The sequence below is a fragment of the Bubalus kerabau genome, chromosome 1 (genome assembly GCF_029407905.1).
Source record: "Bubalus kerabau isolate K-KA32 ecotype Philippines breed swamp buffalo chromosome 1, PCC_UOA_SB_1v2, whole genome shotgun sequence".
In the NCBI taxonomy this organism is placed as follows: Eukaryota; Metazoa; Chordata; class Mammalia; order Artiodactyla; family Bovidae; genus Bubalus; species Bubalus kerabau.
The window spans coordinates 3681272-3705010 of NC_073624.1; the positions used below are offsets into that span (position 1 = coordinate 3681272).

At 59.7% G+C, this 23739-nt stretch overlaps 1 protein-coding gene across 2 annotated transcripts in view; it reads right to left on the bottom strand.

Moving 5' to 3' along the window:
- Positions 1-16867, bottom strand: part of LOC129638169 (basic proline-rich protein-like) — a 30329-nt gene extending 13462 nt beyond the window's left edge. The window contains exons 1-2 of one of the 2 annotated variants that reach the window (XR_008707758.1): positions 14103-16867; positions 898-1059 (exon numbers count right to left, since the gene is read on the bottom strand). Coding sequence is in view for 1 of the 2 variants with exons in the window: in XM_055562770.1 (XP_055418745.1) it covers positions 898-1059; positions 14103-14694 (754 nt within the window). In the remaining variant the exon portion in view is untranslated. The remainder of the gene's footprint in view (positions 1-897; positions 1060-14102) is intronic. The other variant, XM_055562770.1, reaches the window with a different exon arrangement.
- Between the last annotated feature and the right edge of the window lie 6872 nt (positions 16868-23739).

Genomic DNA, 23739 nt, shown 5'->3' on the forward strand with positions numbered 1-23739 from the left:
GGCCCCTCCGCCTCCCCGGGCCTCCATCTCCTCGTCTGTGACAAAGGGGCAGCGATGCGGTGCTCCCCTCCTAGGATTTACCCGGAGACTAGAGACTGTGCACAGAGTGTGCTCGCCCACTGTGGGGCTCAGCGGACGGCGGCGCCCACTGCTGACCCTCCATATGATTTCCAGGCCACAGACGGCCACTCTGGTGCCTGCAGCCTCTCGTCTGACAGCTGGCCGACCCGCCAGGGCTGGGCCTGAGTGGACAGAGCTGTGGGCAGGCCCCGGAGCGGGAGGCTCTGAGCCGCCAGCAGGAACTCCCCCGTCGGCCAAACTGAGGGCCCAGACCCACGGCACACAGCACCCCCGGGGGGCTCAGCCCGGGCTCGTGCACGCGCGCCTGCAGCATCCCACCTGACCCCCTCAGAGGGCACGTGTGGGAGAACGTCCTTCCTGGAAATGCTGAGTGCTATCGAACCGTGGGGCGGAGGTGCCCCTGGCACCCTGGGTGGCGCTGTGCCAGGACTCAAGCCCTCGGAGAGGCCTGAGACACGGCGGGAGGGGTCAGAAGTCGGCAGGCGAGCCTGCGGGCCACGTCCTCCAGCACCAGCCCCAGCAGGGGGGCTCCCAGACGCACAGACCGGGGGTGTGTGCCCCACCCTGCCGCCCCACTGTGGCCAAGACAGCTCCAGGAGGGCCTCGGGGGGCTGACGGCTCCCAGGGCAGGCAGTGTGGGCAGGGTGCCAGTGAGCGCAGGCTTCTAAGACACAGCATCTGAGGGCAGAGGTGCCCGTCTGGGGGAGAAGCCGAGGCTCTAGAGCCAATCAGGGCCGCAGAGAACCTTCTGGGCTGTGAAGCCTGGCCTCTTGAGGCCTCCTTTCTGTATCTTCAGAAGCAGCCATTTACACCTACCGTCCAAAGCTGATGTCTGTCTGAGCAAACGAATGTGGAGTTCCCGAGAGCCTGGCAGGCACACAGTGGATCCGCACCGAAGGCTGCCGGCGACAGCAGACGCGTCACCGAGTTGGTCCGGGGGGGAGGCCAGCCTCTCCCAAGCTCGCATCTTGATGGTACCTGGAACAGCAGAGTAAGAGCCCGGTTCTAGCGAGACAGCAAAGCACAGTCCTGCACGTCCTAGAGATTCCTTCCAGGTTTCAGACTCAGAACACCATGAACACACGTTCAGGCGTCAGGATGGGCTCTGCTAGGAGCCACGGCCCTGCCACCTTGGCGGCGGCGGGGGTGCACCCCATGTCAGAGCATTCCCTCCTGGCAAGTTGCCTCCGCTCCTTTTAAATGGACAGGAGGCGCCGGGACGACGATGCTGCCCCCACCGTGACCACCGGTGCCCCGGGGAACATTTTCCTTTGAGGGAGAACACACAGGGAGAATCTCGGCGGGTCAGTTTCACTCCGGTGGTTAATTTTGTAATTTAAAAGAATTTTTCCTTCAGTTACAAAAGGAATAGATGCTCACGAAACATGATTCTGGGAAACAAAGGAGAAAGAGGCAGCGAGCATTTTGCATCCTCCGTGAACCCAGCCACGGCAGGCCTCGCCCACCCGAGGACCCGCAGCCATTCTGAGGCACATGCATGTGGCCATAAAACCCTGGTGGTCCCCGCAACAGGCCATGGAGCCTGTCCCCCGTGACCTCGTCACGGCTGCTCAACCCACACAGCCAAGCCCAGGAGGACGGCTGGGCCCGTTTCTCACCTTTGTAAGAGACGTGAAGATGGGTACCTCTTATCTTTATGCATAAACCTTTCCTTGCTCCACCGGGGAGACCCCTAGAAGTGGGGTCCCAGCTCAAAGCCCAGGGCACTCTCACATGTCTGAGGTAGCTACCCCACATCTGGCCCCTCAGAACCTTCCAGAGCCCCACCCGATGTCACAGGTGCAGGTCAAAACGACGGGGCATCGGGGAGAAGCAGGCCCACCGCGGGGCAGGGACCGGCCCACGACCTCGCCGCAGGCCGCCAACAGAGCCGGGAGGCTGCTGGGCAGTGTCTCCCCAAGGCGCGCTTTTATTTTTAATTTCCTTTTTAAAATATATTTTATTTTGTATTTATTTGGCTGAGCTGTGCAGCACGTGGGGATCTGGTTCCCTGACCAGGGATCAAACCCGCACCTCTTGCACGGGAGCACGGAGTCTTAAGCCCTGGACCACCAGGGAAGCCCCCCCAAGGCACACCTTTAAATGGCCCAAATGGAAGCTGCCCCAGACCCTCCGCAGCTGGACAAAGATGCCCCAGAAGGGTGCCGGGCACTGACACCCGCATTCACGACGACTCATGGAGGTGAACAGTGAGTCAAAGATGCCCTAGAAGGGTGCCAGGCACTGACACCCGTGTTCACGACGACTCATGGAGGTGTACAGTGGGTCAAAGATGCCCTAGAAGGGTGCCAGGCACTGACACCCGCGTTCACGACAACTCATGGAGGTGAACAGTGGTAATGACGGGCCGTGGCACGTTCCCCCCAGGAGCGGCAAGCCCAGGGCTGACCTGTCAGGAACCAGCGCTGCAGGGAGAGGGGAGGCCAGAGGGTCCTGCACCTTGTCATCACCCCCTGGAGGGGACCCTGGAAGCTGTGACAGTGTGGGGGCAGGAGCGGGTAGATCTGTGAGTCAGAAATATCTCACTTAGAATGTACGGAGGGCCCCCCGCCCATGACACCCAACGGACTGACGGATCCTGGCTCTTATGCCCAGTGATGGGTGAGGAATGGGCCTCACGGAGCCCGCGGGCAGCTGGACTCGCCGTTCTTCCTGGCCGGGACCCCTGGAGGCCACGTGGTCCTCCCGCAGCCTGGCATCCCCCGCCGTCCGCACTCTCAGGCTGTTCCTCGGGCATCACTGCACCGTTTGTGACGAGGTGTGGCTCCACGGGTCCCAGATTCATCCTAAAAGGGAACGTGGCTGGTGGAGGCGGAAAAAGAAAGAAACTCTCTCGTTTTTCCAGGAGCCTGGACTCCCGGCCGCCATCGTCTCTCCAGGAGCCTGGACGCCCGGCCGCCATCGTCTCTCCAGGAGCCTGGCCGCCCGGCCGCCATCGTCTCTCCAGGAGCCTGGACGCCCGGCCGCCATCGTCTCTCCAGGAGCCTGGCCGCCCGGCCGCCACGGTCAGCTGCTGGCTTGCACCCGGTGCAGAGCCTGGGCAGTCGGCACTCGGCCTTCTCTTCTTCCGTTTTGGTCTCTGGATTCCATTTCATTCATTCATGAAACGTTCCCCAAGAGCCTGCTCTGTGCCAGGCTGGTGATTTTGGCCCGTCCTTCCCGAAGTGCCCAGTCTCCCAGGGCAAGGCGTCTGTGGGCGGTGGGCATGTGGAGAGCAGGGAGGGCTTCCAGGAGGAGGCGATTCTGCACCCCAGTCTGGAGAGGTGGGGGATGGCGCCGTGGAGGGGGCAGAACAGGTTGCTGGGGGCCTCTCGAGTCCCACGAACGGGACACTGGACTGCAGCCAGGAGCTGGACACAAGCCTGCGGGATGGGCACTGGGGCAGAGGCCCGCGCTGAGACGGCCTGCTCCTGGGAGGGCAAGACAATGGACGCCGTCTTGCGGCAGGGAGGAGGGTGTCTGGGAAATGCTGGACGCCAGCAGAGCTGGAAGGGCAGTCTGGGTGTGGTGGGAAGGGGAGTTGAGGATGACGGGGCAGGGCAGCAGCTGCAGGGACACCCCCCAGGAATTTTAGGAGGGAGAGGAGACGGGTGTGGTCACAGCAGAGGAAAGTCCCCATGGAAGCCACCCAAGGTCAGACCCAACATGGCGCCCCGTCCAGGCAGCCCAGCGTCTCTCATCTAGATCTAGAGCAGTCCCAGATCCACGCCAGGAAATGCACCTTCTTTCTTCTGCCCGACACTGTGGTCTTGGCTGTCCCCCTCCCAGGCCCCAAACGCAGCTGTGGGCAGAGGGTCGGCTCTGAGGTCTAGGACACTGGCTGGTCTAGCTCGGGTGCCACCATCTAGCTCTGCAATGAGGGCTCAGCCTCCAGAACTCAGTTCTCTGGCTGGTGGCACATCAGGGTTCCGTGAGGTCTCCCCGATAACCGTTATCAGGGCCTGGCACACAGAGGGGCTTCGAGCATGGGTGCTTGGTGGCGTCTGGGGGTCTCCAGGCTCGGGGGGTGCTGAGACGGGAGGCGGCAGTGCGGCCAGCCAGGGGAGCCCGCCGCCCGCCGTGAATCACCGCGCCAGGCTTTATAATTATCTGGGTACTTAGGCTCTCTTTCTTTTCCTCCCACTTCCCTGGGGAAATTCCCTTCATTTCCTCCATCATCCCCGGCTCCCTGTGTGAGTCTAAATCAACCTTACCCCGGGCAGCAGGCTGCTCCTCCAAGCTCTCACCCTCGGCCTACTTTACTGGCGAGGGCGGGCTGGGGTGCCAAGAGGCAGGGGCTACTGGGGTGCCATCTTTGCTCAAACTAAAGCTCCATTCCTGCCCTGGACAGAAAACCGAAGGCGCTACCCCCTCCCCTTAAGCTGCAGCGACTGCGTCCCCGGGGCCCATGGGTTGCTGCTCCCGTCGCCACGATCTGTCGGCAAACCCAGGCAGCCTCGGGCAGGGGCTTCCACGGTCCCTCGGCTCAGACGACGACGAGGAAACACCGATGTGCGGGCAACAGGTTCTGGCAGCGGGTTCCAGGTGACCTCGAGGAGGTCGGGCTGTCCCCACTCTCTGTGGAGCTGCGCCAGGGGAGGGTCAGCCCCTCCATGGGTCTGTAACAGCCTGCTCGTTCTTGGCGAGGGTGTGGGGTGCATGCTGTTCTGATGCCACCTCCTGCGCGCATCCAGCCCTGACCCCGATTCTCACCGAATTTCCACACGACCCCAGCACGTGGCTGTTTTGTGTGTTCAGTCGCTCAGTCGTGTCCGACTCTGTGACCCTATCGACCGTAGCCCGCCGGGCTCCCCTGTCCATGGAATTCTCCAGGCAAGAATACTTGGGTTGCCATTCCCTTCACCAGGGCATCTTTCCGACCCAGGGATCGAACCTGTGTCTCCTGCGTTGCAGGTGGATTCTTCACCACTGAGCCAGCAGGGAAGCCCGACCCCTAAGTAACTTAAATATGTATTAATTGTTTTAACACTATCCTTGAGAAGTAGAGAAGGGGGATAAAAAAAAGAAGCAAATGTAAGAAAAAATATGGGAAACCTATTGAAAATCTGTCCATTTTACAGATGGGGACACAGAGGCCCAGGGGGCAAAGCAGTCTGCTCAGACCACCCAGAAACCGCTCCCTGCAGCCCTCAAGGCTCTGCTCCCCATCATGAGCCGAAAAGTGTCCCCCGTAGAGCAGTGAGCGGGACCAAGCAGGGGCCAGCCCCTGAGGCACCTGTGACATGTCACAAGAAGCGAGTGGGCGCCGAGGGGTCTCATGGGAGGAGCCAAAGCACCCATTGGGCAGGGTGGGCAGAAATGTCCCCAAGACATCACCCATGGTCTCCTGTGAGAGGAGGAGGTGAGGAGGCCAGGGCCTCCACCAGGGCACCAGGCAGGGCCTGGGGCAGCAGCCACGGAACAGCCCTGGGCGAGCTCTTCTCAGGTACCCAAGCATCGCCGCTCTCCCGGGCCCCTCACCGGGCTCCCTGGAGGAAGAGCCGGCTGGGTTTCTTTATAAAGCTGGAACGCATTTTCTGCCCACATTTCTGACCTCCGGAAACCTCTCGGGTAGTTTTCCAGAGCCCTCTGGATTCCACCGGGGGCACGGTGCATGCCTCTGCTCACTGCGTTCACAGCCAGGCCGCTGGGCACCAGGCAGGTGCCAGGAGGAGCCTAGCGGGCACAGCTGCACAGGCCTCTGGCCGCCCGCAGCCCAGCTGGGCCTCCCTGTCATGGGTCTGTGGGCTCCGGCTGGCTCTCGGTCTCTCAAATTTGATCTCTGGTCAAATTCCATGGCTCTTTTCTTTTAAAAAAAAAATAATAATAAATGAAATCCCTCTTTGAAAACAAACAAAAATCCCAGAACAGACTCCAGAAACACTGGCCTTGCTGCAGCTTCATTTTCTCCTTCTTTCTCTTTCCTTTTTGGCATCACAAGGAACTGGAGGAACAGTTCACCCCTGTCATTTCACAGAGGGGCAAACTGAGGCCCAGAGGGGGAAAGGGGCCCCTTCGAGGTCCCCCGGTGACTCCCTGGCACAGCTGGGGCGGGAACCCAGGGTACCCGACTCAGGTCCAGAGTCTGAGCCCCGGCAGCTGCTGGCCCCGTGGGAGAGGTAGTGGGTCTGAGCCTGTTAGGACAAGAGCCGCCGCAGCCCTGGGCAGGGCTCCGGGCACTCACCCCGAGGAGGGATGCCCGCCTGGACGGGCAGGCCCGGGCCACTGGGCCTCTTGGCACAGGAGAGGCCAGCACTGGTAAGTGTGGGAAGAAGCCCCTGCCGGGGTGAAGGGGAGCCCCGAGGAAAGCAGGCTGGCTCTAATGGAAACCAGTCCGAGGGCCAAAGGCAGCAGGACCCCCGCCCCCCGGTTTCCATGGGGACGGAGCCGGGAGGTGGAGTCCTGGCAGGCTCGCCGCAGCAGATGTGGCCTGTGCAGGGCTGGCGCGGGGCGGCGGGAGGGGCGGCGCTGGGCGGCAGGGCCCTGGGACGTGGCAGGCCCGAGCCGGACTCGCGCACAAGCCCGAGGCCGCGGGTCTGCCACCTCCAGGAGGCCACCCAGATTCCCCCCACCCCGGGGCGCTCGCACTGGCCACTCCAGCCTAAGTTTCTGCTCTCCGCCTGGCTGGGCCCAGCCCCCTCCTGCACCATCTCAGCCCGGGCCTCGCGGAGGGCGCCAGTGCTTGCTGGGACACGGGAGACATAGGAGCTGGGGACAGAACCTCCAGTCGTGGCTCTAGCCCCCCAGCCAGTGAGTGGGTGCTCCACAAGGCCTGCTCCACCTGGTCCCTGGACAGTGCCTCCAGTCCCCTTCCTGAGCCCTGAGCTGGCCCCCTGACTGCTCTGCTGGGTGCCCTGGAGAATCAAGTGGGTGCTGAGCCGCCCAGGGACACAAGGAAGCCGCGGGGTCACTGGCAGACCACTGGGGAGGTGGCCACTCGGACGGGGACTGAGTAGCAGGGTCTCTGACACCAGACGGAGCCCCTGTTCACTTGCAGAGAGATGGTTTCCCTGAGCTCATCCCCCCGCCCCCGCACTCGGCGCTCACCAGCAAGAGCCCTTCACACTGGGACCCAGGGCAAGCCGTGGGGCATGCAGGCCCCAGCTGTGCCAGTGACACCCTGCTACTGACCAACCTGGGAACCCCAAGATCAGGTGGGCGCGTCTCCACGGGAGAGACTCAGGGTCCCTCACACGTCCAGCGGTGCCCGCAACAAACCCACGGAGAAAAACCCCAGGCTCCTGGTCTACACCGCCGGCTCCTGGTATGATGGAAGGGTCTGGGCTTGGCACAGAGCAAAAAGGACCATCTTGAGAATGCTGGAACCTGCAAAATGGTCTTGCCTGTTTGGGGGTTTTACAGCATCTCCCAAAGGTTCGACTTGCAGTTGTCTGAGTGTTAAAGTCTCGATCACCTCGGCCTACAGCCTCACTCTTTCCCGCTCTGGGCTGGGGGGACACCGAGACAAAGGGTGACCATGGCTCCCTTCCTCCCACCCCTCGCTGACACGCCGGGCGTCGTCCACGCCGGGCCAGCAAACGACAGAGGCCTGGAGCCTCATCCAGCCGGGCGCTCGGGGGTGGCGTCAGTCCAACCCGTGGGCCTGAGATCCTAGAGAAATGGCAGCTCAGGCAGAGACAGGCCCAGGGCTCCCAGATTCGCCACCATCGTATGGTCCCCAGGAGGGGAAAAACGGAGGCAAACCCCGACTCTCCCTGGGGCAGGCCAGGGGACAGGACCTCCTGGTGACCGGCGTCCGGGGAGAGCCCCCCAAGGTCGGCACCCATGAAGGGGACCCCGTGCCTGGCTGTCCCCAGCCGGCCAGGGGCGACGCTGGGTCCCGCACTCAGGGACCTGGGTTTGAGGGCAGGCTCTGTTGCCTGCTAGCCGTGTGACTCTGGGCATGTTCCTTGGCCTCGGTGAGCCTCAAGTTTTCTCAGAGAACTGTTAACAGCCGCCTTCCACGAGGGCAGGGAGGGGGGCATCCTGGCTGTGCCCTCTCCTGCCACCAGAACAGCACTAGCCCCTGCTGGCTCTGATCAGATGTTGAAACAAGATGAAATCGAACAGATTCCATTTAAAAATAGATGTTTAGAAGAACGGATTAAAGTCCTCGGCCCTAGGGAGTTCCCTGGTGGTCCAGTGGTTAGGACTCCGTACCCCACGGCGGGGGACATGGGTTCAATCCCTAGTTGGGAAACTAAGATCCCGTAAGCTGGGCGGTGTGGCCAAAAAAATACTGAAATTTTTTTTTTAAAAAAAGAAACAAGGACTTGACCTTGGGCCTGGCACTCAGTAGGTCCATGAAGGTCAGCTCCCCCAACCCTAGGGAGCTCACTCTTATTTGCCAACTCAGACATGTGCTGGCCTCTCATGTCGGGGAGACAAGGGTGGACCCCGACCCTCAAGGCAGAGGATCTCTGCCACTCGAGTCCCCGCCTCCACGGGTCCTGCCCCAGCCTGCCTCGCTCACCCTCCCCGGCAGCTGGATGTACCTGACCTTCGTGGCACGGCCGAGGCGGTGGGCCATGGTGGCGGGCCAGACTGCCAGGGCCGGGAGCCACTACCCAGAGGCTGCTTTGCTGGGCCTCCCCTGGGCACTGGTCACAGGCCGGGCAGGAATACCAGGACCAGAGCAGAGACCCTCAAAGCTCACGCATCCGTCCACCCATCAGGGCCGAGAGTCTCCCAAGGGCTGGTGCGGGGCGACTTACGAGTGCGTGTTCACAGCAACAAAGGCGCCGGCTGAGGGCACCCTGTCCACACCGCCGAGCACCCCCCACAGCCGCTGGAGGCCTCTGGCGCCACGTCGGGGGCGCTGCTGCCTGGACCCGGCATGGTGGGCCCAGGTGCGACTCCTCGTCCCCTCGAGTTCAAGGAATCAGCACGCCCGGGAGGCTCGGGTGGGCGGGAGTGGCGGGAACTGTCCGCCCGCCTCCGGGATCCCTCCACCCACAGCAGCCGGAAGCGCGGGCACACCCACCGCAGGAATCCCCAGGCAGGGCCAGCGCCCAGCAAACTGGGCCAGAGGTTCCTGTGCGCACGCACAGGACGGACCTGCAGCAGCCGGACCCCCAGAGTCCCCCCACTCCCAGCTCCCTTCAAGGCCCCAGAGAGTCACAGGGACCAGAGGCGAGCCTCCCCAAAACCTGCTCCCATTCACGGCAGGTGACATGGCCTGCTTCCACAAGAAGCCTGTAGGTAGGACTTACCCTCTGCCTCCGGGTGGGGAAACTGAGGCTGAGAGGGGCAGGTGGCTCCCCGAGCAGCCAGGCCCCACGCTCCTCCCGCGAGGCCGCAGCCTGGGATAAAGCAGGCTGGCCGCAGCTTCCAGGCAAGACCCCCACTTGCTGCCTCTGACCACGCCCCCAGGCCGACGCTGTCTCCCCCACTTCAGAGATGAGAGAATGGAGGCCCGGCCGCGAGAACCATTCTTATTGAGGCCTTTTCTGCTTGAAGGCAGGCTGGGGGTTCACAGTATCTCATCAGATCCTGCCCCCAGTCCCCGCTGTGTTCCTGGTGGGGAAATGGTTCGCCTGGGCTCCCGAGTGTGCGCTCAGGGCCCAGAGCCTAGCACACAGGTGTGTGCACACACAGGAACACACGCACACACACGCAGACCTGCACAGAAGGCCGACCCTGCCACCCGCTTCCGGGAGGAGGGGGCTGGCTGGAGGACGCGTGCCCCCCGGGCCACCCGGCCGCTCCCGCCCTCACATGCCTTCCCGGGCCCCGTCCTGGGCCTGCCCCGCCGCCATTTCCTCTCCTGGGCTGGAGGCCCAATGCCAGTCCTCCGGGCCTGCAAATGGCCGGCGTCCGGAACGGCCTGCAGCTGCGAGGAGACTGTGGGTGCCTGACCCGGGCCCAGAGCGCAGCCACGGGCCTTCCTTCACTCACTAGTGCCCGGCACCTGGGGCCTGTCCACCCAGCACCAGGAGAACAGCCCACCCACTGGGCAGCGAGCGCCCAGCCAGGCGTCTTCCGGGGTGGCCCAGAGACCGGGACCCCCCTGCGTATGCACACACGTTACAGCGCCACCGAGGCACGCACACACAGGCCAAGGGGTGACGGCGGCCACACGGGCCGCCGCGTACACACATATGTTCACACCATCACTTAACGCAGAAGGCACGCGGGCTTTGGAGGCCTGCAGGCCTGTGTTCACATCCACCCCAACGCACATTATCCGGCTGAACCTCTAAGGCTCATCCCCTGCAGAAATGACCCCACTGTGCAGGCACTTCTGAGACTCAGAAACAAACCAAGGAGGAACAGGATGTATGGGGTGCTCTCTGTGAAAAGTGTTGAGGCAAGTGCTGTATCTGTATTACTGTGAGGCAGGGACACTTACTGCCCCATTTTACAGATGAGGAAACTGAGGCCACAAAAAGGGGAAATAACTCACCCTTGACCTTGATCAGCAGAGCCAGAAAATCAAAAGGACTCAACTTGAACCCTGGCCATGAGTTCCGGAGCTCATAGTCTCCGCCACCCTCCTCTTCCAGACGGGAAGAAGCCTGGCGTGGAGCACGCGGCGGAGCATCGTCATGGCGACCATGCCTATCACCACCGTCCATGCTCTGACGCCATCCCTCTGAGGCTCTGACCCTGGTATCGGGATGTCTCGTTGGGCCTCATCTTTGAGAGCCCCAGACCAGCGCCACATCCATGGCGGCTGATGCTAAACCCAGTTCTGATGCCCTCTGCAAAGACCAACATGGGAAAGGACAAAGTGGTTAAAAAAATGACCCCGAGAGCGCAGCTGCTGCAGAAAGCAGCTCCCAACCCACTCTGGTAAATGTCATCAACATCTCACTTTTCCTATTATTCCCCCACATCTCCGCCAACAGGTACGTTCCTTCAAACAAACAAGCCACAACAAAGCCCTTCTGCTGACCCACGGAACGGCGTCAGGAGCGTTCGGGACACGGCAGAGGGAGCACCCGGATCTCACCAAGCACGGCACGCACTTGGGCAAGCTGCTCTCGGCCAGGAAGAGCCTCCAAGGCTGCAGCGCCCGAGTCTGGAATTCAGACGCTCAGAAGCAAACATTTAAAGATAAGGAGGAGCTGGGGGAAAAGAGCCCTCAGAACCGATTACATCATAATGCGAGCAAATTCACAAAATAAACAGTTATCATCATTTGCAAATTATCATGGCTGTAAAACCGCTCTGCCCTCACGTGTGTTGATATGGACCAATAAATTCTGCACTTTATCTTGGTTAGATAATTTTTTTTTAAGTTTATAGCTACTCTTTGTAGTTTACCTGTTGAATTTTTTTTTAGCTTGGATTTAGATGTATCTTTAGACCACGTGAAATAGTTATCATCTGGTTTTTCAGAAGCTTCTCAAAATAATTTTTATGAATGTCTACATAGAACAGCGAAAGGTTTAATTTTTTTATAGAGAAATTATAAAGATGTTAAAATCAAAAGTCCCAAAGCCCATAATTTGTAATATAAATTACTGTTAGGCTGTTCATGATGCAAAAGATAACAACTGGTAATTAAAACATCTGAGGTCCTTTGACATAGGGTATTTGGAGTCTTAAAAAGGTGCAGATGAAGAGCAAATTTTAAATTAAATTTTAATAAGATGATGGTTGTTCTGCTACCAAATGTTTCAGGGGATCAGAAGATCATTTAATAAGACTGCTTTCATGTACAAAGGCAACTTGTTTATTTTGACCTCAGTTCTTCGAAATTGTCGACTCCACAATTGAAATATGCTGTGTGTTCCAACAAGGACCCGGCAGTCATAATGACAGACCAGCCCATCTGTGCTGTGAGAATGTATAATTTCAGTCTATAGTGGAATTTATATAGAAGCGATGATGTGAAAACTGCTATGTGCGGTACTTTCTTAAAAAAAAAAATACTGCTGAGAAGTACTGGGTGCCATGGAGAATGCTGATATTTTCGCCTGATTAAAACAACAACAACAAAAAAGATTCTGTGGAAATTTACTGATTTGGGAGAGGTACAGTGTTATTCCCCAAATTAAAAAATGAAGATGATAACTGATCACATATTACTATCCCAACTATACAAGGTGTAGGCTGGAAAATGTGTTATTCATATACATTAAAACCATTAGATGAACATAATCTCGGTGGAAAATACCAATTTAGAATGAAAATGCTCATTTATGAAAATTAATTGATTTTATGGTACTTGCACTACCTTGTCCAAAAAGATGAGTTAATGCTCAGGAAATCTGACTATCACTCTAGGATTTAGAATTAAAGGCCTATTCATCTACATTTAATTACAAGAAAATTATAATTTTATCATATAAAATTTTTTTAAAATGAGGAATGGGCAGCTATTAAAAGTATAAATTCTTTAAAATGATCAACCTTCCTCTCCAGTAACCCTCCAGCCAACGTCTCTGTACTGTGGACTCTTCTGCCTCTAGAATTTGTTACACTGTTTTTTCCCGATTACTTTCGTTTTGTCACCAGTGTTTCATTTGGTGCTTGCTAAATATTTGGGTGGAATGATCTTCCAGCTTACAGCAGCAGAATGTGGCTGTCACCATCAGGAAAATGTTTTAATTATCTCTGCTCCGTGCGCCTGTCTCTGCAGCCCCAAATCCTCCAGGAGTGACTGCTGTCGGATCTCAGAACAAAAGCAGCCGCAGACGCTTCTCGCGTGTGCCGAGCTCCGTTTCAGTATTTGGTGGTGTCTGCTCTGGCCGGCTGCTCAGGCCTGCACGAACAGGACCCCCACGCCTCGGAACCAGGAAAACAAAAACGCATTCACGTGGGAATTTTCCTCTCGGTTGCAATTTAGAACTTTCGGGGCCTGATTTTCCATTTTCCATAAATCAAGACCCTGGCTGCTGCCCCTCCAACGTGGGGAAACCAGGCTGTGTCTGCGGGTGCTTTGTCAGCCTGCCAGAGGGTGGAGGCGAGCTCAGAGCTGAACTCAGCAAAGCCCACCTTCTAAATGGAAAGGTTCCGGGCCCGACGGAGAGACTCCGACGGCCACAGGGCCCAGCTCCTGGATGGCAGGGCTGGCGTGGTCCGGGAGCTCAGAGACCTTCCAGGTCTCACTCCCCATCCCGCTGGCCAGGGCTCAGACCCCAGATGGTCAGGATGTCTCGGTCACAGCTCTGCCAGTCGGGGACCAGGGCAGGATCGGGGCACAGGCAGGCCCTGGGATCACTCAGGGCCCCAGAGGGTCGACCAGGTGGATGGGCCCACGTGCGCCCCACGAGCCGTCCACGGGCAGGGTGGATAGGAGCCGGCATAGCAATGTTAGCTGGAACCCCTGGTTTAAATAAGTGCTTAAAAAACAAAGCCCAAAACAACCTACGAGATCTTCCCACACTAAGCTGAGAGCTGAAAACAGCTTCCTTTTCTTACCCTCCCCAAAAATAAAATAAAATAAAAGGGAGAAAGAAACTGGATCGCTAAACTGTGGATATGGCAGCATTAAAGACGCCGGACAAAATGAAAGGGCCTCTGTTTCTCAAGGCAGAATCCAGCCTCCCGTGTGCCCGCCTGGCCCTGCCTTCTGAGGAGTTGGCTGGGGAGACCGTGGATGTTTCTGGTGTTTTTTCCCTTTGCCACTCCTGGTGTGGCCAAAAATTAAAATAATCAGAACAACAATAATGAGATCTCCCCCCTCCAAAAAAAAAATAAATAAATAAAACTGGTACAAGTGAACATGAAAGAGTAAGGCCGTGCCTATTAATACCTCCTGAAACATTCGTTCAAATTATAATTGAACATGCAGCTACTGTGAAATAACAAACATTCATTTTTATTGTGATTTCGAACGCCCTGTAGCTTTGGATCTTAAAAATAAATGGGTTTGGCTTCTGCCTCTTCCCTGCAGTTTTTGGAAGGGCTTACTTCACTGAAGATGGTGGGGGTGGGGGGAGGGTGGGGATCTGAAATAGGATTTTGAATTTCGGGTAACCAATTAGAGAGAAGCAAACGTAGCAGGCACAAGATGGAGAGCCCCCAGCTCGTCTCCAGCGCGGAGAGGACTGAAGAGGAGGGAGACTTACCGGGCGCAGGAGGACGGAGAGCTGCTCCACAGCAAGGCAGTGAAGGCGGCGGCCGTCGCCCCAGCCAGGCCCCGCGGCAGGCAGAGGAGGGCCGGGCCCGGGTGCCAGCCCTCGGGCGCCTCGGCTGTGGCCACCGGAGTCCACCGGTCCCCTCTGTCCCGGCCGGCGTGGCCGCGGCCTCGGCCACCCCGGCAACCCGGAGGCAGGCCGGCCAGGAGCCGAGGGCGCTGGGGAGGCCCCGCCGCCAGCCCAGGAGGACGAGGAAAATGCTACTTTTGTCTCCTGCTCTCCTCTGGCACTGGCTGCCGGGGAGGGGGGGCCAGAGGCGGCCGCTGCGGCTCGGCCCCGCCCACCGGGAATTTTTGAAAGATGCTCGTGGGTGCTGGGAGGGTGGCAGACGTGGCAGCGGCGGGTGGGCCGGACCCCCAAACCCATCGCCGGCGGGAGGGGGCCGGGGCTGGCCCAGCGGGGGAGGGAGGGGGCGGCCGCGGCGTCTGGCCACTGCGAGGCCGGCCCGGGGAGGACGCGGGGGGCCGGGCTGGTCCGGGCGCCAGCCCTCCCCGTGGACAGGCGGCGCGGCCCCGGGCGCCATGTTGCGGGAGGCCCGCCTGGCTGGCCGGCTCGGGGGATAGAGGCCGCATTGTTCCCGGCCGGGGGGCAGGCGGCAGCCAGCACCCCAGCCAGGCTCCCCGGGGGCCCCCCAGAGCAAGCCCCCTCTAACCGATGCCCCCGCAGCCGCGCCACCGCCCCGAACCCCAGCTCTGGGTCCCAGCGGCCACCAAGCCCCAGGCAGGCCATGCAGCCCTTCCCAGCCTCAGTTTCCCCATCGGTACCCGGGCTGGGGTCTCGGCTCCGGCCACTCGGGGCTGCCGTGATGACACGGTGAGGAACGCTCAGCCTGGCCACGATGAGGGCCCGTCACCACACCCCACCCAGACCGCCACAAACCCACGGGTCTCACCCGGGCAAATCCAGGACAGAGAGGTATGGCCACCCGAGCCGGGTCAGTGGGCCTGAGGCGCTAAGAGGGGCGCTTCCACCTGGAGAGTTATCAGACCCTCAGGCCTCTTCTGCGGGCTCCGGGCCGTGACCGCATGGCCGGCCGGTCCACCCGGGTCTCTCCTTTGGACCTTTCTGTGGCCCAGAACTGAGGCGATGACCACCTGGCTGTCCCCCTGCAGGGTGGGCCAGCAGGCTGTGTGTGTGGGCAGGGCCCCCAGGCAAGCAGAGCCAGCTCTGGGGGCAGAAGGGACGGCGTGCAGGGACCAAGGCCAGGCCGCCACGGCCAGAGTTTGCTCAGGGGTCCCCGGGGCGGCTCCCCTGGCTTCCAGGCCTTTCCGTGGACCGAGCTCCCGCTGCACCCCCGCTGCCTGGAGTGTATTTTAACACCGCTTTACAGTTGCATGAGACAGCCGTGCCCAGGGCACAGGCACAAGAAGGGGAGCGAGAGGGAAGCGGCGGGAGGAGCCCGCTGGTCCTCGGGCTCTGGGCTCACGCACAAGGCCACGTGACCAGCTCACCAGCTGATGCCAGAGACAAAGCAGGTAGGATTCCAATGCCACGCGCCTGACCAGGAACGCCGGGAATTCCATTCCAGGAACCGCGTGGCATGGCTGCCAACAGCCTGGGCCCGGGAGGAGAGGGTCCCCCGTGTTCTGTGGGGGAAGCCACGGAAAACTGCGGGGGGGGGCCGCCCCAACAAGGCAGAGGAGGCAGAACCTGGGTTAGGGCGCCCCTCCCCCACCGGGCACACACAGCACCCCCAGAAGTGCCCAGCTGGCCACCCAGGAGATCAAGGCCTCCATCCCCAAGGCCTGTGGGTCCGCATGGGGCTCAAGACCCAAGAGAGCAGCCAGGCCCGAGCCAGGCCTTTCCGGGAGGGAGCCCAGTGCCACAAGGTTTGGCAACATCGCCGCCATGCTGGGGTCAGAATTATCCACAAGCCCTTCTCCTCCCGGGACCCTGGGGAGGGCCCCGCAGGTGACATGCACACCCTCGGGCATGCTCAGGACACACGTGTGGCCCTGCAGGCCAACACCTGCGTGTCCGATGCCTGCTCACGCCTGCGTGGAGCCCAGGGCTGTGACGTGATGTGCAGCCCACCAGAGCATCTCTCAGTTAAAACATATGGAAGACAAGCTCCGGCTCCATCATTTCATTATAATTTAAAATGTAATTATAAAAGGCTGATTTGAATGTAAATATCGCTCTTAAACACATGAAAGGCGAATCTAGATTTAAGAGCCCCAAATCAGCAGGTAATATTTCAGCTAAACTTCCTAACCATCTCAAATCCTAGAATTAAAGGAAGGGTGATTCACCGAAAAACCTGGCCCCAGCATCGGAAACCGAAGGCAGCAGAGACAACACGCTTCCCCCCACCCATCTTAAGGGGAAATTCCATTACTCCAAAAACAGAGAGAGAAACTTTGGGCTTTGCTCTGTAAGCCCCATGCACACATTTTCTAACCACAACTGCCAGGCTCATTTAGCGATAATAACCACCGCCTCTGCTGGCCACATCTCTGCTCAGAAAACCTCTTAGCCACTGATTCACAACAGTGGGCCCGGCCAGCCGATTTACCCATCCACAGGATTTCTGAGCCGTCCCTAAAGGCAAGACTCCTGAATCCAGAGTCTTGAAACAACACAATTCCATCCAAAATTTCACAGGAAGACTTTGCAGCCTTTTACTTGCAAAACCCTTCTCCAAAAAAAAATAGTAAATAAAATCTGTGTTTTAGGGTTGTCCTGCCTCATGGGAAGGGATTTCAGCCTTTTCCATTTTATCAACTCCAAGCGTGGGTTTGGAGCCTGTTATAGGTGCCCCCTGCCCCTGCCCCCACCCCCGCCCAAAGAGAACTCTTAATTACATTTTTTGAGGGGGGCGTTAATGCAGAAAGTGAAACAGACCCCACTTAAGAGGTTCCAGGATTTTTTTTTTTTTAAAGATGCAACAGCAGGTTTGTTTTGTTGCCTTTAAAAAAAAAAACAAAAAAAAACCCTCATTTTTGAAGCCAGATAATATAATTTGTTGACAGTCTTTTGGGTAAAGAGGAAACCCTGCCGCTTACCCTAATGGGGGCCACTCCCTCTCCTGCTCTCCTCCCACCAGACCGAGGACCCCTTAAGCCAGTAGGGGTCTGGGCCAATGGCCCCCCATGCCCTACACCAGGAAAACTGGTGCCCCAATGTTCCCATCACAAGCCCCAGCCTGATCTGTTCCTCCCGGGGTCCCTAACATGAGCCTGGGATCCGGGCCTCGCTTCCCAGGCCACCTTCCTAGCTGCGGCGAAGCTGGACCTTGATCAGGAACCCGGGTCAGCAACATGAGCCCCACTTGAGCCACAAGGCAGGGAAAGGGGAGGTGGCTCAAGAGCAGGCCTCCAAGTAAAAGTCTGTTCGTTCTGTTAGTTCAGAGAACATCCATAGGGCAGGAACCCTGGGCCAGGCCTGTCCAGCCGGGGAGGGTGTTGAGGGGCCTATGTGTGGCTTCGCCAATTCAGGCCAGGCTCTCTGATAAGCTGCTGGCAGATTCCAAGTTCATCGGACAACGCGATTTGGGGAGGAGTAAGGGACGCCGGAGAATCACAAATACTGTCCAAGACTGGCTCTTGATGGCTTTCCTTTCACCCCCACCCCCGCAAGGACCCTTCTTCCTCCAGTCCACTTCCGTCCTGCGACCCACCCCCCAGCAGACAACGGCCAGCCAGGCCTGGCCCCAGCGAGGCTGTGTCCAGCCCACGGTCCAAAGCCTGGCTGCCTTTCCGCTATGTGCCAACAGGCCCCTGCAAGCGGCCTTTCAGAAGAAATCACAGAGGGGGAGAAAATAAACTTGTGAAAGTTTAAACGCCACTCAGTAAAGAAAGCCAGACATTCCCACTGAAATTCCCCAAGAATCACAGGGCAGGGGACTCTTTTTTTTTTTTTTTTCCTTTTCTGTACATCTCGTCCCTGACTGAGTTCTCAGGGCCTGCGATGCCGAGCCACCGGGACACCGGTCGGCCCTGAAAATAAATATTTCATATAAAAGGTCCATTGTCTTTGCTTGGAGACAATTGTTGCTTTTTCTCTCTTCTCGGCTCCGTAACATCAGCAAGCAGGGCCGATGCCATCTGGGGTTCTTTCTTGTTCTGACAAGATGTTTTGAGAAAGGGCAATCTTGCTGGGTCTTCCTGGATGATCAGCTAAGAGATAAAGCTCTCTTAAAGCAAGCATCTTCGTAAAGGCACGTTCGTATGGGATCAAAGAACAATTAGCTTGTCAGAGTGATGAAGCCCCATCAAAGTGCCAACCTGAATTGCAGGCAAGGATGACCAGCGGATGGCATGGGCACCCTGGACGCCTGGGTCAGGACGTCTGCCCTTGTCTCTCCCTGGTCAGCCCCCCAGGGTTGGCTCCCTTGTGAGTGCCATCCTTGAGGAGGTTCCACTCTTAAAAGGTGCCTAGGAAGGGGCACCTCCTCCGTGAGCACGTGCCTAAGCCAAGCCTCCATGACGAGGAGGGCGCTGGCTCGGGAGCTCCTGGTCGTCCACCTTGGAATCACCAAGGTTTGCTTTCACTATGGGCAGGGTGGGGGGAGGGGTGTGTCGTGAACGCCCAGGTGTCCTTTCCAACGAAACCAAAACTAGCTTCCCTGTTTCTTAGAAGCTCAAAAATATAACAACAACTAGCAATAAAAATGGCGATTACCATTTACAACGAAGACAATTACAACGACAGCCATTTATGGCGTCCCTGTCACGTGCCCCGACTGGGGTTTGTGGAAATAACCTCGTCTGAACCTTCCCAAGGACCCTCCGAGGCCCAGGCTCTTATTCCTGTTCTGGAGCGTGGACTGCAGTCCCGGGAGGGGACAGGACTTGTCCAGGGCCCCATGGCAAGCCAGGGGCAGGGGGCTGGGTTGGAGTGGCCCGGCCGTGCCCGCACTTGGCAGGGTTACTGCAGGGGCAGCTCTGTGCTCCCTGAACACGCAGAAACGCCCTCCTGAGAACGGCCAGGCATGCTGGTTTGAAGATGTTTCCTTGCCTGGTCCGTGGGGCTTCCTTCCTTCCCCGAGCGTTGTCCCTCACTGAGGGCACACGTCGGTCACCCTGGACACCAGGGAACACCTACCCACCCAGGCAGAGAGCCCATCAGGGTGGGCAGAGCCCTTGCGCCCCTCCCTGGGCCCCACGGGACGCCTTCCCACCAGGCTTCGTCCACGCTGGGATGAAGATGGGAGCAAGTGAGACCCGTTCACGGCATCAAGCACAGCTGGGTGCAAACTCCAGGGACCCGAATGTCCCCCCTGTGGCAAAGCTTCCCGCTGGTCCTGCTGAGCAGAGCAAGATGCTGTCTGTACCTGTTTAGGCAGCAGGGGAGACCTGACTGTGGGCAGGGGCTAGTCACCACCCACTGCCGTACTGGGCAGCCGGTGCCACCTGCACCCTGGAGACCCCCCAGGCCAGAATCGGGGGGCCTCGAGTGGCCAGAGGTGGGGCATGGCAAAGACTCAGTGCGGTCCAGGGGGCACCCTGGGCCTGGCCCTCGTTGTAAAAAAAACAGGGGTGCCAGGGCCACCCTCCCACCAGCCCGCTGCAGTCCTTAAGACCCTGTCCCCTGCTTAGCACATTCTTCCCCCAAAACCCCACGAGAAAAACCAGGCAGGCGCCAGTTCCATTTTCCGAACTTTGTGTCACCTACACATCCTCAAAAATGCATTTTCTCTGGATGAGACCGCCCCACATGGTGAGAAGACCGCCTCGCGTGGTGAGAAGACCTCCCCACATAGTAAGAAGCCCCTGGCCGGGACTCGGGTCTCCATGAAGAGTCTCCAGGGTATCGGGCTGGCCCTAAGGACAAGGACAAAGGCAGGACAGGACGGCGTGGTGCCAAGACAGGGCCTCCCTCCATGGGGCCGGCCTGGCTGTTGGCTGAGGCCTCTCAGCCCCAGTGCATCCCCTGTGCCGGGGGCTCACGTGGGGCGGGCACTGGGCCGCTGGAGCTGGATGAACAGTAGCCCCCCCGCTGAGTGGCCCTGAGAGTGCCTCCTCGGATGCTGAGGCCTCTCCGTGCTCCCAGTGTCTGGCCCGTGGGCTCTCAGAGGGAGCTACCAACGCCCCTTGTTTTGGGGTCTGCTTTAACCCCGGGGGATGCCCAACAGTCTGAGCAGAAAGCCACACCATGCCTGCCCATCCTGAGCTACACTACAGGTCATCTGTGGACCCAGGAAAATGTCTCCTGCATTTTACAAGCAAGGCCCCAGCGGAACCCGGGCTTTCTGTAATTACTAACCCATCGCTGCCAACACCACGGCCAGCGTCAGCTCCTGGCCGGAGGGGCAAGCCACCCTCCATTTCTGAGATCAGTCCCCAGTGTCTCTCCCCGCGTTTCAAGGCTGCTAACTGCCTCTGATAAAGTCATAAAGACAAATTCAAAACAGGGCACTGGGGTAAGGGGCGATGGCCCAGCTAAAAAGATGGCGAGGATGGCTCTACAGGGGTTCACAGAAGCAAGCCTTCAGCCTCAGGGCCAGGTGGGCAGGACCTTACTGAAACCGGTTCTTCGTTCCTCTGGGTTCTCCTCTCGGTTCTGGAAACCAGGCAGCCCTGGGAGAGGGAGGCATGAGGCAGGCCTGGGCTACGCAGGCCTCTGTCCACGTTCCCGGAAACACGGCCTCCGAGCGCCAGCTCACAGCGCTGGGGAGTTATGGAAACAGGCCCCCCCCATTATTTTGTGGTCAAAGCACCCCACAAGGTTGTCCAAACCACATCAATAAGATGAGGCAGGGTAAAGGGGAAATCGCACCTGTGATACGATCATATTAAAAAGTGGGTTTAATCTCCCAGTTATGGGTTTCATTTTAACAGGGTAGGTAACACAAGCACAAACGTGCTTCTTAAAAATCCCAAACAGCTAAACCCAACAAACTAAAATAAAATGAACACAGTGCTGCCTACAGAGATGGCCGTGGGCTCTGTAGCCCAACTTTGAAGAAATTAATTTCAGCGTTACCTTAAAACCCTGTAATTACGGCAAACATGCATTCCTTCACCCCTTTCTTGCTCCCCACAAATCCCCCAGGGCTGTGGGCTGGGCCTGTGTGTGACCCATCTATAAAGAGGGATTTATTATGAAAAGTTATGAGTTATTTTTGTTTTATGCCACCATGAACAACAGCATCCACTCGGGGCTTTCACTTCAAGGGCCAGAGCGGCCAGTCCCAGGGCCGCCCTAAACCAGCTCTCCATAAATGCCTGACCAGCAGGGAAAAAATGAAATAAGAAGAAGAAACACTGATGGTTTAGGAAGTGAATGCAAGATTTCAGTTTTTCAAGAAAGGGCTGTGGCTTCCAAACAACCTTTCAGAACACGTCTGATCTAAAAACTGTTGTTTTCTCTTTTCCTCTTTTCCTCGTGTTCTATTTAGGAGGCCTGCTATTTGACGTGTTCAACCAAATTCTCTCTGGCAAATGGCCGGCACACATCTGAGATTAAAAGCTGTATTTCACAAATTCCAAGTTCCAGAATTTTAACGACGGCCATGGAGTTGCTGCAAGCTGGGGTGGCTTCGGGTCCAAGATCAACCTTCCTTCCCAGGTCCCCGGGTCTGCGGAAGGCCTGCCCTACAAAAGGGCTCTTCTTAGAAATCCCTTCATCAATATTTAAATATTCACCAAGTAGCGAAAGTGAGAAATGCACTTACCGTCCTCAAGAGTCGCCTTGAACCCGATCGAGCCTGGGGCGCGCTGGTCTGCAGCTCTGCCTTTGCCGGAGGATCGCGCTCGGACGCAGCCTGCGCTGCGCTATCGCGCCCACGGCTGCACAGGCCCTTGCCCATCGGTCCGAGTTCTGGCTTCCAAAATGATTCTCCCCTTCACGCGGCGAAAGGGGCAAAGAGCAAAGCCATGCCATGTCCCACAACTCTTCCCAGGGCGGGACAGCTCCGGGACGGCGCGGGCGAAGCGCACGGCCAGGCCCCACTCCCTGGGTCCCGCACCGCGCTCCGACCGCGCCGCTCGTCCTCTTCTCGCTCCGACTTCCCCGGGTTGAACGATCGGACCAACCCGCAGAGTGACCCGCAGGACACGGTCTCCACGTCCGCGACCTGCGCCGCGAGGGACCTTTGTCCGGGGCGAAAACGAAAGCGCGCGGGGCCAGGGGCGCCCACGCCCTGTCGCGGAGGTCCGCGCCAGCGCGCCCCGCGACTTTCTCCAAGTTCACGTGCATCCCGGGGCGGGCGGGCGAGCGCCGTGGGCCCGAACTTCCAGCGCCCGGCCGTCGGGCGCGCTGCGGGGCGCGGGCGGTCACCGGACGGCCCGGGGCGCAGGCCCGGGGCACAATGAGAGCCGGCCGGCCGGCGGACCGGCGGGTGAGCGCGGGGACAGCGCGGGCTCGGCCTCCGCGCGGCCGCTTATCGAGCGCGGCCGGGGCGCCGAATGCCGCGGCGGCGGCGGCGACTGGGCACAGACGCGCCGCGCGCCCGGTGCATGCTAATGGCCGGCGGCCGCGCCATGAATTATTCAGCAGCGGCGCGGAGAGGGCGAGCGCGGCGCGGAGGGCGGCCCGGCCCGCGTGTCCCCCGCCGCCGCGAAGCCGCCGCGGCGACTTCCCAAACTTTCCCCGGTCGGCACCGAGGATGCGGCCCCCGCGGCGCCTCCGTCCCCGCCCGAGCGCGCCGGCCGCGCTTCCCCCGTTGCCGCCTATTTTATGTCTTTTGTCTCGGAGTTGGCACCTGTCCCAGAGAGCGCGTTTCCCTGCCCACCCCTTCGCCGCCGGATCAGGGCGGGGGAGGGGGTCCGGGGGACCTGGAGAGGAGGGGACGGGCGGGGGAAGCGAGGCGCCTACGACCCCGCAGCCTGGGGGAGACCGCCCGGGGGGGGGGGGGCGGGCGGCCGTGCAGCGCTCCCGGGCGCCCCAGTTCCGCAGGGAGATCAGGGCTTCGGCTGTGCCCGGAATACCAACAAGGCCTCCCGGGGCCCCCGGCCGTGCCCGCTGCGGGCAAGGACCCGGCGCGGCCCCTCCCCGACTCCCCCTCCACCGCGCACCCTCCTCCCGGGCCCGGCGCGCGCGGGCGGGGCGGGCGGCGCGAGCCGCGGATTCGCCGCCCGGGCCCCGCGCCTCGCCCCGCAGCCCCGCGTGCGCGCCCCCGCGGGCACGCCGCCCCGGGGGCTCCCCGCCCGCGCGGTCCCGCGGGGCTGGGGGCACCGCGTCGCGGGGACTCATCAGCCTTCGGCTTCGCGCCCTGCGGCCCGTAAGCCCGGGCCCTGGCCAGCCCCCGCCGCCCTGGCACCGAGGCAGCGGCCGGAGCGCGCTCGGCGGCTGCGCTCCGAGGCGCCGGCTGCCATGATTGCGGGCAGCGGAGCGCGCGCGCGCACGCTCGGGCCCGGCTTGGGGACCCGGGGCGGACCGACGGTCCCTGGCCTGACCGCAGCCCAGGGCGCGCGGCGGAGTGGCGGCTAGACCTCCGGCCTCCTCCCTGTGAGGCTAGGGCTCGCCGCGGAGCTCTAGACGAAGCTCTAGGACAGGGCTTGGGATCGCGGGTGGCACCGGGCTTTCCCCAGGGCACGGTGCGCACCAGGAGGAGCCCGCGGCGTCTTGTCCCGACCCTGCCTGCGGGGCTGCGGAAGGGGCGCGGGGTCCAGTGGGGTGGAAG